At 37.8% G+C, this 17,119-nt stretch overlaps 1 protein-coding gene across 7 annotated transcripts in view; it reads left to right on the plus strand.

Annotated features, from left to right (window-relative positions):
• Positions 1–17,119, plus strand: part of PHKA1 (phosphorylase kinase regulatory subunit alpha 1) — a 131,140-nt gene that overhangs the window by 72,723 nt on the left and 41,298 nt on the right. For all 7 annotated transcript variants that reach the window (XM_060292559.1, XM_060292560.1, XM_060292562.1 and 4 more), the window contains 2 exons: positions 11,054–11,163; positions 12,217–12,361. In XM_060292559.1, the coding sequence (XP_060148542.1) occupies positions 11,054–11,163; positions 12,217–12,361 (255 nt within the window). The remainder of the gene's footprint in view (positions 1–11,053; positions 11,164–12,216; positions 12,362–17,119) is intronic.

The following is a 17,119-nucleotide window of genomic DNA, read 5'->3' on the forward strand; positions in this document are numbered from 1 at the left end:
CTTTCTAGATTAGTTGCAGCTTAAAATAGACTGATAGCCTGACTCTACTTACTTGCCCTTCCTCCTGATACATAAACCTTAGTAAGGCAGTGTGCTTATTAAAGGTAGCTGTCCCCATAAAGAGAGTGATCTTTTCTAGGCTGCTCACTGGTAAATGATCAGGATGAAAGGAGTGGGAAGTATGTAAACCCATTTTTTAAATATTTGAAAATTCAGGATTTCATCTTGACCAATTCCTGGACATGATATGTCTTTCTGAATAAGTTGTATAAAAGTGTTTGCCTCTGAAAATGCTTTTAAACTTCTTACATACAACTCTTCTAGGCAAAAGGTCTGGATGAGAGGAGAGGATGATTGTACAACTATAACAGCTAAATGGGACGCACAGATTTTGTAACACTGGAGAAAAAAACAAAACACCTGGGGAGGCATGAGTGAAGGGTGAGGGCATTAATGATCTTTGATTTTTAGGACTGCTCCTGGAAGCTTTCCCCTCCTCCCTAATAAAAGCACGTGTTGTCTTCCCTGGTGCTGAGAGTGCTTTGAATTCAAACTGACTGCTGAGCCTAAGGTCAGATCTGACAGAGCTGACTCTGAGACAGCAGGTGGTGGCCTCAGCACCTCCACATGTCGTCTACGCTTGCAAGGCAGATGAACTGGTGCTATGAACAAACAAAATTGTTTGGATCCAGCTGCCTTCAGGAAACACTCCCTTTGAAACCAAGTTCTGAACTGAATTTTTTGGATTGGATTGGAAACCCTAGGGTGGGAGGCCTCACAGTGGGAGATTAGCCACATTAGGGGTTCTGTTAGCCTAAACTGCCTAATTAATGTATGTCCTGCTTGGGATGCCCTAACAATTGTAAACTTTTTTTTTTTTATCCAACGGTACTGCATATGCCCTCTGGAATTGTACTTGTCAGTGAGCCTTGACTATCATGACACTGCCTCAGCCCTGGAAAGCATTCAGATCAGCTTCAGTTTACTGAACAGGCCTGTGCTGTGCCTGGATTGATGCCTCAAGCCAGGTTAAAAAGTAAAGGGTTAATTATGGAAACTTAAGGAGGAAGCCACCTGGTTTTTGAAGATACATGTTTATGATAATGGATTTCTTTTATCTGGCTCAATCTAAGACCCCTGAGGACATAACTGAGGACAATACTGCAGGTTGGTCTCACTCTACTGTGTAGGGTCCTACTGACAAAGGCACTTCGGCCAAGAGCCAAGGGGGTGGTCTGTACAAAGAGTTCACATGGCAGGCCTGAGAATGTATCCTTAGAAAGGCCTGCTTGCAAGATTGGCCCTTGGCTGGCATCTGGGGACTTGGATTTTGAGAGGGTTTCACCATCCTCTGAATGATAAGGGTGGTTTACTGTGTCTAAACTGTGCAAACAGTATGGCTTATGCTGAACACCTGCTTTTCTTCTGAGAGTCTGGGGTTTTGGTGCATGCTAGGCAGAGGGTGCCTATGTGACCAGCCCCTAATAAAAACAAACATTGGGCACTGAGTCTCTAATGAGCTTCCTTGGTAGACATTTCATACATATTGTCACAATTTGATGCTGGAGGAATTAAGCATGTGCTGTGCAACTCCACTGGGAAGAGGAGTCTTGGAAGCTTGTGCCTGGTTTCCTCTGGACTTTGCACCATGCACCATTTTTCTTTGCTGATTTTGCTTTGTATCCTTTTGCTGTAATAAACCTTAGCCATTAGTATAGCTCTATGTTGAGTCCTATGAATCCTAGCGAATCACCAAACCTGGAGGTGATTTTTGGGACCTCCCAAACAACAAGAATGTTAATAAGAGCTTTATTTATAATAACAAAAAATTGGAGGAAAAATTCAAATGTCTGTCAACAAGTGGATGGATAAATAATTATACATTCGTACAGTGGAATATTATACAGCAACGAAAATGAATGAACTAATTCTATGTACAATAATATGGATGAATCTCATAGATATAATGTTGAGTGAAAGAAACCAGATACAAAAAGTAGATACTGTATGATTCTATTAATATAAAGCTCAAAAATGGACAAATCATACTTACTTATGATGGTGGAAGTTTGAATGGTGGTTAACTTTGGGGCCTGTGGGAAGTTAATACCTGGGAAGGGGCACAATGGAGGCTTCTGCAGTGCTGATAATGTTCCATATTTTGATTTAGGTTATGTGTTTGCTATGTAAAAATTCATCAAATTTTACATTTAAGATTCATGTACTTTATATATATTATACTATAAGCAATTTTTAAAAAAAGAACCTAGCATCCATTGATGGATGAAAAGATAAACAAAATGTGGTATATACATACAATGGAGTATTATTTAGCCTAAAAAAAGAGTAAAATTCTGACACATACTATAAAATGTATGAACCTTGAGACTTTATGCTAAGTGGAATAAGCCAGTCACAAAAGGATAAATATTGTATGACTCTACATATATTAGGTACCTAGAGTAAGCAAATTCATTGGGACAGAAAGAATGGTGATTGCCAGGGATTGGGAGGAGGGGAGCATGCGGAGTTATTGTTTAATGGGTACAGTTTCAGTTTTGGAAGATGAAAGTTTTCTGAAGATGGGTGGGAGTAATAGTAGTACAACATTACAAATGTGCTTAATGCCACTGAACAATTTAAACTGGTTAAAATGATAAATTTTATGTATATTTTACCATAATAAAAAAGAAACAAAATGGAGGGAACAATGGATACTGCTTATAATATCAGTCTCAGGTAAAGTGTGTGTTTTACAGAGTGGACACTGGAATATAGAAAAAGACACTGACAGCTCTCTGGTTCTGTCCCTAAGACTGAAGCAACACTAAAAATGTGGCGTATATGATAAGTATCATACATAGGATAAAGAAGGGGCAAAAATGAAATCCCCAAGAAAAGTGTGTCCCAGCACCCCCAAAACAGTAGTACTAATTCTGTCAGTACTGACATGAAAGGATATTTAATATAGATTTTGGGGAAAAAGAGTTTGGGAACAATGTGTATAGTGTTATCCTATGTTATAAAAGGAAAACATGTGTCTGAATAAATGAAATACTTCCTCATTGTAAGAGGCATTGTAATATGTAATAATTGCCTTTTGAAAGACAAAAAGAAATTCAACTATATTTAGCACAGACATCAATTGACAGGTATATTCTAATTTCAGAATGCTAAACTGTAAAAAGAAGACATCTTTTACTCAGAGAAATAAGGTGGATGTGTGTGAATGTGCACACGTGTATGTATACACATACATACGTATATACACACATAGACGATAGTGAGACACATGATGTATATATTCTATTTAAATTTTCATCAGAACTGTACCTTACTTTTGTGGCTGTCTGATAGTTCAAGTCTCCCACCTCTTCACAGTTTTCAAAATAGCTGCCCTACAAAGCAAATTTTACTGTAACCTTCCACAAAATTTCCTGTCAGACATAAGAATGTTAACATATCTTGACTTATTGGATAAAATGTGTTTTCCCATTGAATAAAATCTGTAAGTACTATGCTATTGAAGGAGATCAAGATGCACTCTTTTTTCACTTTTTCCAGTTTAGTATGCCATCTTTAAACTGAGGACTTTTTTTTTTAACATCTTTATTAGAGTATCATTGCTTTACAATGGTGTGTTAGTTTCTGCTGTATAACAAAGTGAATCAGTTATACATATACATATGTTCCCATATCTCTTCCCTCTGGCATCTCCCTCCCTCCCACCCTCCCATTCCCACCCCTCTAGGTGCTTACAAAGCACCGAGCTGATCTCCCTGTGCTATGCGGCTGCTTCCCACTAGCTATCTATTTTACGTTTGGTAGTGTATATATGTGTGTGCCACTCTCTCACTTTGTCACAGCTTACCCTTCCCCCTCCCCATATCCTCAAGTCCATTCTCTAGTAGGTCTGTGTCTTTATTCCCGTCTTGCCCCTGGGTTCTTCAGGAACATTTTTTTTTCTTAGACTCCATATATATGTGTGAGCATACGGTATTTGTTTTTCTTTCTGACTTACTTCACTCTGTATGACAGACTCTACGTCCATCCAGCTCACTACAGATAACTCAGTTTCGTTTCTTTTTATGGCTGAGTAATATTCCATTGTATATATGTGCCACATATTCTTTATCCATTCATCTGTCGATGTTCACTTTGGTTGCTTCCATATCCTGGCTATTGTAATAGAGCTGCAATGAACATTTTGGTACATGACTCTTTTTGAATTATGGTTTTCTCAGGGTATATGCCCAGTACTGGGATACCTGGGTCATATGGTAGTTCTATTTTTAGTTTTTTAAGGAACCTCCATACTGTTCTCCATAGTGGCTATATCAATTTACATTCCCACCAACAGTGCAAGAGGCTTCCCTTTTCTCCACACCGTCTCCAGCATTTATTGTTTGTAGATTTTTTGATGATGGCCATTCTCACCGGTGTGAGATGATATCTCATTGTAGTTTTGATTTGCATTTCTTTAATGATTAATGATGTTCAGCATCCTTTCATATGTTTGTTGGCAATCTGTATATCTTCTTTGGAGAAATGTCTATTTAGGTCTTCTGCCCATTTTTGGATTGGGTTGTTTGTTTTTTTCTAATTGAGCTGCATGAGCTTCTTGTAAATTTTGGAGATTAATCCTTTATCAGTTGCTTCCTTTGCAAATATTTTCTCCCATTCTGAGGGTTGTCTATTGGTCTTGTTTATGGTTTCCTTTGCTGTGCAAAAGCTTTGAAGTTTGATTAGGTTCCATTTGTTTATTTTTGTTTTTATTTCCATTTCTCTAGGAGCTGGGTCAAAAAGGATCTTGCTGTGATTTATGTCATAGAGTGTTCTGCCTATGTTTTCCTCTAAGAGTTTGATACTCTCTGGCCTTCCATTTAGGTCTTTAATCCATTTTGAGTTTATCTTTGTGTATGGTGTTAGGGAGTGTTCTAATTTCATTCTTTTACATGTAGCTGTCAAGGTTTCCCAGCACCACTTATTGGAGAGACTGTCCTTTCTCCATTGTGTATTCTGGCCTCCTTTATCAAAAAATAAGGTAATCATATATGCATGGGTTTATCTCTAGGCTTTCTATCCTGTTCCATTGATCTATATTTCTGTTTTTGTGCCAGTACCATACTGTCTTGATTACTGTAGCTTTGTAGTATAGTCTGAAGTCAGGGAGCCTGATTCCTCCAGCTCCGTTTTTCGTTCTCAAGATTGCTTTGGCTATTCGGGGTCTTTTGTGTTTCCATACAAATTGTGAAATTTTTTGTTCTACTTCTATGAAAAATGCCAGTGGTAGTTTAATAGGGATTGCATTGAATCTGTAGATTACTTTGGATAGTATAGTCATTTTCACAATGTTGATTCTTCCAGTCCAAGAACATGGTATATCTCTCCATCTATTTGTATCATCTTTACTTTCTTTCATAGTGTTTTATAATTTTCTGCATACAGGTCTTTTGTCTCCTTAGGTACGTTTATTCCTAGGTATTTTATTCTCTTAGTTGCAGTGGTAAATGGGAGTGTTTCCTTAATTTCACTTTCAGATTTTTAATCATTAGTGTATAGGAATGCCAGAGATTTCTGTGCATTAATTTTGTATCCTGCTACTTTACCAAATACATTGATTAGCTCTAGTAGTTTTCTGGTAGCATCTTTAGGATTCTCTGTGTATAGTATCATGTCATCTGCAAACAGTGACAGCTTTACGTCTCCTTTTCCAATTTGGTTTCCTTTCATTTTTTTTCTTCTCTGATTGCCATGGCGAGGACTTCAAACACTCTGTTGCATAAGAGTGGTGACAGTGGGCATCTTTGTCTTGTTCCTGATCTTAGTGGAAATGCTTTTAGTTTCTCACCACTGAGGACGATCTTGGCTGTGGGTTTGTCACATATGGCCTTTATTATGTTGAGGGAAGTTCCCTCTATGCCTACTCTCTGGAGGGTTTTTATCATAAATGGGTGTTAAATTTTGTCGAAAGCTTTTTCTGCATCTATTGAGATGATCATATGGTTTTTCTCCTTCAGTTTGTTAATATGATGTATCACATTGATTGATTTGCGAATATTGAAGAATCGTTGCATTCCTGGGATAAACCCACCTTGATCATGGTATATAATCGTTTTAATGTGCTGTTGGATTCTGTTTGCTAGTAATTTGTTGAGGATTTTTGCATCTATGTTCATCAGTAACATTGGCCTGTAGATTTCTTTCTTTGTGACATCTTTGTCTGGTTTTGGTATCAGTGTGATGGTGGCCTCGTAGAATGTGTTTGGGAGTGTTCCTCCCTCTGCTATATTTTGGAAGAGTTTGAGAAGGATAGGTATTAGCTCTTCTCTAAATGTTTGATAGAATTTGCCTGTGAAGCTATCTGGTCCTGGGCTTTTGTTTGTTGGAAGATTTTTAATCACAGTTTCAATTTCACTGCTTATGATTGGACTGTTCATATTTTCTATTTCTTCCTGGTTCAGTCTTGGAAGGTTGTGCATTTCTAAGAATTTGTCCATTTCTTCCAGGTTGTCCATTTTATTGGCATAGAGTTGCTTGTAGTAATCTCTCATTATCCTTTGTATTTCTGCAGTGTCAGTTGTTACTTCTCCTTTTGCATTTCTAATTCTATTGATTTGAGGCTTCTCCCGTTTTTTTCTTGATGAGTGTGGCTAATGGTTTATCAATTTTGTTTTTCGTGTCAAAGAACTAGCTTGTAGTTTTATTAATCTTTGCTACCGTTTCCTTCATTTCCTTTTCATTTATTTCCGATCTGATCTTTATGATTTCTTTCCTTCTGCTAACTTTGGGGTTTTTTTTGTTCTTTCTCTAATTGCTTTAGGTGTAAGGTTAGGTTTTTTATTTGAGATGTTTCTTGTTTCTTAAGATAGGATTGTATTGCTATAAACTTCCCTCTTAGAACTGCTTTTGCTGCATCCCATAGGTTTTGGGTCATCCTGTCTCCATTGTCATTTGTTTCTAGGTATTTTTTGATTTCCTCTTTGATTTCTTCAGTGATCACTTCGTTATTAAGTAGTGTGTTGTTTAGCCTCCGTGTGTTTGTATTCTTTACAGATCTTTTCCTGTAATTGATATCTAGTCTCATAGCGTTGTGTTCAGAAAAGATACTTGATACAATTTCTGTTTTCTTAAATTTACCAAGGCTTGATTTGTGACCCAAGATATGATCTATCCTGGAGAATGTTCCATGAGCACTTGAGAAGAATGTGTATTCTATTGTTTTTGGATGGAATGTCCTATAAATATCAATTAAGTGCATCTTGTTTAATGTATCATTTAAAGCTTGTGTTTCCTTATTTATTTTCATTTTGAATGATATGTCTGTTGGTGAAAGTGGGGATGTTAAAGTCCCCTACTATTAATGTGTTACTGTCGATTTCCCCTTTTATGGCTGTTAGTATTTGCCTTATGTATTGAGGTGCTCCTGTGTTGGGTGCATAAATATTTACAATTGTTATGTCTTCTTCTTGGATCGATCCCTTGATCATTATGTAGTGTCCTTCTTTGTCGCTTGTAATAGTCTTTTTTTTTAAGTCTATTTTGTCTGATAAGAGAATTTCTACTCCAGCTTTCTTTTGATTTGCATTTGCATGGAATATCTTTTTCTGTCCCCTTACTTTCACTCTGTATGTTTCCCTACGTCTGAAGTGAGTCTCTTGTACACAGCATATATACTGGTCTTGTTTTTGTATCCATTCAGCCAGTGTGTGTCTTTTGGTTGGAGCATTTAAACCATTTACATTTAAGGTAATTATCGATATGTAAGTTCCTGTTCCCATTTTCTTAATTGTTTTGGGTTTGTTATTGTAGGTCTTTTCCTTCTCTTGTGCTTCCTGCTTAGAGAAGTTCCTTTAGCATTTGTTGTAAAGCTGGTTTGGTGGTGCTGAATTCTCTTAGCTTTTGCCTCTCTGTAAAGCTTTTAATTTCTCCCTCAAATCTGAATGAGATCCTTGCTGCGTAGAGTAATCTTGGTTGTAGTTTTTTCTCCTTCATCACTTTCAATATGTCCTGCTAGTCCCTTCTGGCTTGCAGAGTTTCTCCTGAAAGATCAGCTGTTAACCTCATGGGGGTTCCCTTGTGTGTTATTTGTTGTTTTTCCCTTGCTGCTTTTAATATTTTTTCTTTGTATTTAATTTTTGATACTTTGATTAATATGTGTCTTGGCGTGTTTCTCTTTGGGTTTATCCTGTATGGGACTCTCTATGCTTCCTGGACTTGATTAACTGTTTCATTTGCCATATTAGGGAAATTTTGAACTATAATCTCTTCAAATATTTTCTCAGCCCCTTTCTTTTTCTGTTCTTCTTCTGGGACCCTATAATTCGAATGTTGGTGCATTTAATGTTGTTCAAGAGGTCTCTGAGACTGTCCTCAATTCTTTTCATTCTTTTTCCTTTATTTTGCTCTGCAGTTGTTATTTCCACTATTTTATCTTCCAGGTCACTTATCTGTTCTTCTGCGTCAGTTATTCTGATGTTGATCCCTTCAAGAGAATTTTTAATTTCATTTATTGTGTTGTTCATCACTGTTTGTTTGCTCTTTAGTTCTTATAGGTCCTTGTTAAATGTTTCTTGTATTTATTCTATTTCCAAGATTTTGGATCATCTTTACTATCATTATTCTGAATTCTTTTTCAGGTAGACTGCCTGTTTCCTCCTCATTTGTTATGTCTGGTGGGTTTTTGCCTTGCTCCTTCATCTGCTGTGTGTTTTTCTGTCTTCTTAATTTGCTTAACTTACTGTGTTTGTGGTCTCCTTTTCGCAGGCTGCAGGTTCGTATTTCCCGTTGCTTTTGGTGTCTGTCCCCAGTGGCTAAATTGGTTCAGTGGATTGTATAGGCTTCCTCGTGGAGGGGACTAGTGCCTGTGTTCTGGTGGATGAGGCTAGATCTTGTCTTTCTGGTGGGCAGGTCCACGTCTGGTGGTGTGTTTTGGGGTGTCTGTGGCCTTATTATGATTTTAGGCAGCCTCTCTGCTAATGGATGGGGTTGTGTTCCTGTCTTGCTAGTTGTTTGGCATAGGGTGTCCAGCACTGTAGCTTGCTGGTCGTTGAGTGAAGCTGGGTGTTGGCGTTGAGATGGAGATCTCTGGGAGATTTTCGCTGTTTGATATTTACGTGGGGCTCGGAGGTCTCTTGTGGACCAGTGTCCTGAACTTGGCTCTCCCACCTCAGAGGCACAGCCCTGTCGCCTGGCTGGAGCACAAAGAGCCTTTCATCCACACGGCTGAGAATAAAAGGGAGAAAAAATAGAAAGAAAGAAAGAAGATAAAATAAAGTTATTAAAATAAAAACTAATTATTAAGAAAAAATTTTTTAAATGTAATAAAAAACGGACAGACAGAACCCTAGGACAAATGGTAAAAGTAAAGTTGTAAAGACAAAATTACACACAGAAGCATACACATACACACTCACAAAAAGAGAAAAAGGGAAAAAGATATATATATATCTTTGCTTCCAAAGTCCACCTCCTCAATTTGGGATGATTCGTTGTCTATTCAGGTATTCCACAGATGCAGTGTACATCAAGTTGATTGTGGAGCTTTAATCCGCTACTCCTGAGGCTGCTGGGAGAGATTTCCCTTTCTCTTCTTTGTTCGCACAGCTCCCAGTGTTCAGCTTTGGATTTGGACCCGCCTCTCTGCATGTAGGTCGCCTGAGATCCTCTGTTCTTTGCTCAGACAGGTTGGGGTTTAAGGAGCAGCTGATTCGGGGCTCTGGCTCACTCAGGACGGGGTGAGGGAGGGGTACCGTTGCGGGGCTACCCGGCGGCGGCACAGGCCGGCATTGACATTGCAATAGCCTGAGGCGCGCCGTGTGTTCTCCTGGGGAAGTTTCCCTGGATCACGGGACGCTGGCAGTGGCGGACTGCACAGGCTTCTGGGAGGGTAGGTGTGGATAGTGACCTGTGCTTGCACACAGGCTTCTTGGTGGCTGCAGCAACCTTAACGTCTCATGCCTGTCTCTGGGGTCCACGCTGATAGCCGCGGCTCGCGCCCGTCTCTGGAGCTCCTTTAAGCGGCGCTCTTAATCCCCTCTCCTTGCTAACCAGCAAACAGAGAGGCAAGAAAAAGTCTCTTGTCTCTTCGGCACCTCCACACTTTTTCCCGGACTCCCTCCCGGCTAGCTGTAGGGCACTAACCCCTTCAGGCTGTGTTTACGCATCCAACCCCAGTCCTCTCCCTGGGATCGGAGCCTCAGCTCCCAGCCCCCGCCCACCCCGGTGGGTGAGCAGACAAACTTCTCAGGCTGGTGAGTGCTGGTCAGCACCGATCCTCTGTGCGGGAATCTCTCCACTTTGCCCTCCACACCCCAGTTTCTGCACTCTCGTCCGTGGCTCTGTAGCTCCTCCCCTCCACCACCCGCAGTCTCCGCCCGCGAAGGGGCTTCCTAGTGTGTGGAAACCTTTTCTCCTTCACAGCTCCCTCCCACTGGTGCGGGTCCCGTGCCTATTCTTTTCTCTGTTTTTTCTTTTGCGCTACTCGGGTACGTGGGGAGTTTCTTGCCTTTTGGGAGGTCTGAGGTCTTCTGCCACCGTTCAGTAGGTGTTCTGTAGGAGCTGTTCCACATGTAGATGTATTTCTGATGTATTTGTGGAGACGAAGGTGATCTCTGCGTCTTACTCTTCTGCCATCTTGAAGCTCCTCTAAACTGATGAGGTTTTTGTTCAGCTTTGTTGAGGCGTAGTTTACCCTGATAAGTTTGATAATCAGAATAGCTTTTGCACTTTTCATGGGCTTTAAGGAAATTCAGTGAATTTCCTTATGAATATAGATAATAACATTCTATCATTCATAGAACTCTTAATTTTTATATGCATCTAGATGATTTAGCTTCTTTATAAGAGCATACATTTCTTTAAGAACAGAGATAACTGCCTAGTCTTTCTCTTGGAAAGCCCCACAGTGCTTAGTATGGCCCTGTATATGACATGTACACTAATTTTGAGACACAGAGCTTAGTTTGTTCAATGAGGAAGTGTAAACTATTACAAAAATGTTTGCTGATAGGATTTGCAAAAATATCTTGACCATTTCTCAATTCTATATCAGGATGCAACAGCAGAATGAAACTCAGTGGAAGACCCTACAGACACATGGGAGTCCTTGGAACTTCAAAACTCTATGACATTCGGAAAACTATCTTTACCTTCACTCCACAGGTGGGTGGACTGAGCTTTAATGTGCATTGAGATGAATGGAAATAAAAGAGAAACACTATAGAAATAAAGCATTTAGTGGAGTTGAGACAAGTGTCAGAGTTTCATGTGACCTTGTATATATTAAGTTGCTCAATAAGTAGGGTTGGCCAAAAAGTTCGTTTTGGTTTTTTCCATAAGATGTTATGGAAAAACGTGAACGAACTTTTCGGCCAGCCCAATCTTTGTTGGGTTGGACTGAATTGATCTTGAAGCACAGAGCTATGCCAAGTGACTGTGGCTACCAAGAGTAGTCCTGGGTGTTGCAGAAACAGTGATTAAGGATTTTATAAATGTTGGAGTACTTTTAAAAGTACTCTTTATTAAAGATTAAAAATACTGTATTCTTTATAAACAAAATATAGTCTTTTTTATTCAGCTACTGAATTAAGTGTTCTATTTGTTTTGGGGAAGTGCCCTTTTTACATGCCCAGAAATCTCTGATATCCTCTTCTAAACAAAAATGTCAGTACTGTTTTAGCCATGATTATACACTATTTATTAGCCTGATGTTTATTACCCATATTATAATAGCAAGCCTTATTATATGTATGAATAGGAGGATAAACTATTTTCTGAAAAGAAAGCTTAAGCTTTCTTTTGTCATCTTACATCTGAAATAGCGCAACTGAGGTATAGATGAAAGAATAATGGACCATAGATTCTATCTCTGATTTTGCCATTTGCTAGTCGTATAACTTTGCTAATCTACTCAGTGTCTCTTGGCCTTATTTTTTTATCTATTAAAAAGGAGAAAAGCCCTCACTGGGTTGTTAGAATTAAATAAAATCATGTACTTGAAAACACTTTGTAAACTATAACACACTAAAAATGTCCAGAACTACTGTTTGTACCAGTAAGCCACCAGATACTTTGGGAAGAATTAGGCATTAAATTTGGAGGTATTGTTGCCCCTGTGATATCTTATATACGCTTGTGTATATGTGAGCACTTTGAAATATTATTTGATAGTTGTGAGAGTAAATTATTCTGAACTGTTATTTTCCTTTTTCTCAGTTTATAGACCAGCAACAATTCTACCTGGCTCTGGACAACAAGATGATAGTGGAAATGCTTAGAACAGACCTCTCCTATCTCTGTAGCCGCTGGAGAATGACAGGCCAGCCCACCATCACCTTCCCCATCTCACACAGCATGCTTGGTAAGGATGTATGAGGCAAGGAACTAATGTATTTTTGAAATAAGTCATGTGGTTGGCCCTTCAAAATCATAGAGTCACTGAAAAGCTACTTTTTGTCATTTATTCTTTCATCAGTTTTTTTAAGCTCTTGTTTTGTGCCAGGCACTTTTCAAAGCACGGGTGAATATGGCAGATGAGGTTTCTACTCTCACGGAGCTTATGTTTTAGAATAAATATGTAACAAATAAACCAATACACAAGAATATTTCAGGTGGTTTGAGAGCTATAATTCAAGAGATGTAATAGAATAACTTGTTTGGGGCTACTTCAGATAATTGGTTTCTAGGCCAATTTACAGAAACTTTATTAATACAGTTCATTTTAAAGACAGTAATACTATATTCTGCATCTGTCTTACTCCAGTGGAGCATCAAGATTTTATAGATAAGTTTCTAAACTTCTCTTTGCAAGGCTTGCCTAACTGAAGCAATAAAATCTAGCAGGGAAAAGTAAAAAGCCTTTCAATTTATCTTTCCTTTATTAGCTGGGCTTCCTGACATTGCTTACTTGAAACTGAGTGAAAAGCTTTGTTGTTCTCTCAGTTCCTGGAGGACTAGAGCCAATACTGAAGCACTGCTTCCTTTCTGTATCTCTGCTGTTGCTTCCAAAGGCCTGTTTGTACTACCAAAGTACATAGAATTCCTTTTCATTAGAGAAGAATCCTTTGTCATAAATCATTCAAAGTCCAGACAGACTGTTAGGGATTTTGGTCACATCTCTAAAGTGCTTCAAAAGCACAGGAGTCCAGTGTACTTGTGTACCCATGAATAGTTGAAAGGTTCATTTCTACCTCGACATGTCTTTTCTGTCTGAGAAATACACACATTTTATCCAGTTTGATATAAATAAAGCACTCAAAAAATGTAAAAAAAAAGAAAGCACAGGAGTTGAGGAAGTAGGGTAGTCTTTCTTCTTTTTGTCTTTCTTCTTTATTTAAAACAATTAACAAGTGCCCATTTAATAACTACTGTGTTCCCAGAACTGTCTTTAGAAAGTATAAAGTCTAATTGGAGAAACAAAGCTAATTCACAAAATTAATAGAAAACAATTCAAGACAGTATATAAAGAAGTACTAAACCATTAGATTAGTATTTTACAGTGACAGTGATCAAGTTGTCAAAGAAAATTTCTTGGCTAGGTGGGACTTATCCAGGCTTTTTGGGATGTGTAGTATTCATATGTGAGGAGAGAAGAAGGAAAGGTACTTTAGGTGAGGGAAAAAATACCATGGGTGAAGCCTGGAGGCAGGGATGCCCTTGACTTGTGAGTGGACAGTGAAGAGGCCACGCTGAATAGAGTGGGCCTTTCATGTTGGAATATAATTATCAACAAAATTGGATTAGTCAAATGGGGTCAGATTATGAAGACCTTGAAAATAAGCAGATAAATTTAAGACAAATTGTCTCAGAAGTCTGAAGCTATTAAAAGTCTTTGAGCAAGGAGTGATATGATGAAAGTGATATTTAGGGAATATTGACTTAGTGACAGTATACACTGTAGTTAGAAGAATCTGATATCAAGGAAACTAATCCAAGTATGAGGTGATGAGAAGATACACTGGATTGATGATAGTAAAAATTGAGTGGGAAAGAAGGATACAATAGTCATTTTAAACACCACCTGCAAGTCAGGTGTTGGCTGACTAGATATGAGATATGAATCAAGATAATGCCAACATTTAGAGAGACTAGGTAAATAATGCTGCCATTGATAAAAGCAGAGAAATTATAAAGGAAGATGCCAGTTGTAAAGGGGCATGTTGAGTTTATAGTGACAAAGAGGTTTCAAAATTGAAATGCCTAATAGTTGGGATGAGATATACAGCCATAGCTTGGGAAGAAGAATAAAATTAAGATCTAGATTTAAGTCACAAAGTTTTGATACTTGGAACATGGTCACACAACAAAAAACAGAAGTATCAATAGCAATAATAACTGCAATGTTTATTGAGCACTTTCTCTGTGCCATGCACTGAGCTAAGTCCTTTCAGTGCTTTATTTTGACATCTCCACAACAACCCTATTCAGGTAGGTACTGTTAATAGCCCCCATTTTATAGATGAAGAAGGTGATTCATTTTGTAGTCACAAAGCTAGTAAGCAACAGAATCAGGCCTCAAACCAGGTCTGTCAGTCTCCAAAACCTACATTACTAATAGCTGTGTATTTTTGTCAGGGAAAATTTTGTGCTGGTGAAATGAGAATGAACATATTAGTGATCACATTAAAATGTGAATTAGTTAAATTCTCATATTAAATATAGATTCCTAGGATAGGTAAAAGCAAAATCTAGCTAGATGCTTCTTACAAAAGCTATCCCTAAAATAAAATTGTATGGAAAAACAGAAAATAAAGGAAGACATAAAGATATATCATGTAAACGCTAACAAAAAGAAAGCAATGATGGCAATATTAATATCAAAAATAGCAAATAGAATTCAAGGCACAAATCAGTAAATGGGATATAAAGGATATTTTATATTGATAAGAGTTATAGTACATGAAGACAGTGGAACATTTATAAATTTTTATATACTGAAGAATATCAATGAAATGCATAAAGCAGATATTTAGGAAAACTTAAGGACAATATGATAAATCCATTGTACAGTCATAGTGGGAAACGATAACATACCTCTATCATAATGTCACAGATCCATTATACAAAATCACTAAAGATATAGAGGATTAACAGACTTGATTTTTGTGTTTACGGGTGTATGTGAAAGTATACCCAGAAAGACAGAATACACAAAGAATGTTTATTTTTTAAAAATAGAAATAATATAGATGATATTGCCAGACATAGCACATAAAATTAATTAAAACAAAAATAATTTCTTAAAAACCTGACCATGAAGGAATTAAAATTTTTGCAAATAATTCTTTGATTAAAGAGGAAATCAAATTTGAAATTATATAGTGTTTTAAAATGAAAAATGATACCACTACTAATCAAAACTTAAGAGATTTGGCCAAAGTCATATTTAGAAATTTTCATATTCTTGAATATTTTCACTTTTGAAAAAAAAAAAGAGTTCTGTTTCCAGACAAAAAGGAATAGACACTTCTCCCTATTCTTCCTGCTAAGTACAGCTAAAAACCCTGGACATTACTATAATACAAACATAAGAAGACTCTGAAAGTTGGAAAAAAGAAGGGAGACTGGCTAGGGACTTTGAACCTAAGAAATGACACAGCAGTGAATTTCCTGGGTTTTCCTTCTGCCTCATATATCCTGGACTGGGTGCTGGAGAAGTTATCATCCCAGAAACACAAATGGGTACAGATTTGAAAAGGTCCAGGAAAGACCTTCTGCCTCTAGCCAAAGGAACAGGAAAGGGACAGCCTAGCCAGACAGAAAACTTCTAGACAATAAATGTGTTCTAATCTACCCAAATACCACAGAAAAAAACTACAGCCCCATTCCCATCCCTATCAGCGAGGCTGTGTGGGGAACCTAGACTACTGCCTTCACACAGTTGTGAAGAGGTGCCCCCTCCCTCCTTAGGGATAGTGTCTGAGAAGAACTAGTGGGGAGCTTAGACTTTCATCCTTACTGAACAGTAGAGGAACTCCTTCCACACCCACCTAGCAGTAACAAGGCAGTGCTCCCTTCCCTGCTGCACAATATCAGAGGAGACTTGCCGAATCAGAAGATTCAATAAGATCCACAGTCTTGTAAGATGATACCCCAAATTTCCAGAATACAATAGAAAATCATTCATACCAATGCCCAGGAAAATCTCAACTTCAATGAGAAAAGATGATCAACAGATACCAATACCAGGATGACAAAGATGTTGGAATTACAACAAAGATTTTAAGGCAGTCATCATAAAAATACTTTACCAAGCAATTACAACCACACTTCAAACTTGAAAGTAGGAAGTCTCGGCAAAGAAATTGAAGAGATGGAGAACCAAATGAAAGTTTTAGAATTGAAAACTATAATAACTGAAATGAAAACTTACTAGATAGGCTCAGTAGCAGAAGAAAATAGACTGAACTTGAAGGTAGAACTATAGAAGTGAACAAGAGTAAAAACAGACTGAAAAATATGAACAGAGCCTCAGAGACCTATGGGACTAATAATGAAACATCTAGCATTCATGTTATGAGTCCCAGAAGGAAAGGAAAAAGAATATAGGGCTGAAAAAAGTATTCCAACTAATTATGGCTGAAAAAAATGGCAAAAAGCATAAACCTACAGATTCAAAAAGCTGAGAGAGTCCCAAACAGGAAAAACCCAAAGAAATCCATGCCAAAACATAATGATCAAACTCCTGAAAATTAAAGAAAAAGAAAAAATCCTGAAAGCGGTAAGAGAAATGATACATTGTCTATGTGGGAAAACAACTAGAATGACAGCAGATCTCATCAAAAACCCTGGAGAACAGAGGGAAGTGGCATAACATTTTTCAAGTGTTTAAAGAAAAGAATTAGTAAACTAAGAATTCTGTATCCAGTTAAAATGTACTTGAAGAATAAAGGGAAAAAAGACATTCTCAGGTGAAGCAAAACTAAATGAATTTGTCTGAAGGAGATCTGCTCTAAAAGAATAGCTTAAAGGAAGTTCTTGAAATAAAAAGGAAATAATGCAAAATGGAATGTTGGAACATCAAGCAAGAAAAACAACAGTTGAAAGAGTAAGAATACAGGTAAATACAATAGACTTTCTCCACTTCAGTTTTCTAAATTATGTTTGACGTTTGAAGGGA

The sequence above is a fragment of the Globicephala melas genome, chromosome X (assembly GCF_963455315.2).
Source record: "Globicephala melas chromosome X, mGloMel1.2, whole genome shotgun sequence".
Lineage (NCBI taxonomy): Eukaryota > Metazoa > Chordata > Mammalia > Artiodactyla > Delphinidae > Globicephala > Globicephala melas.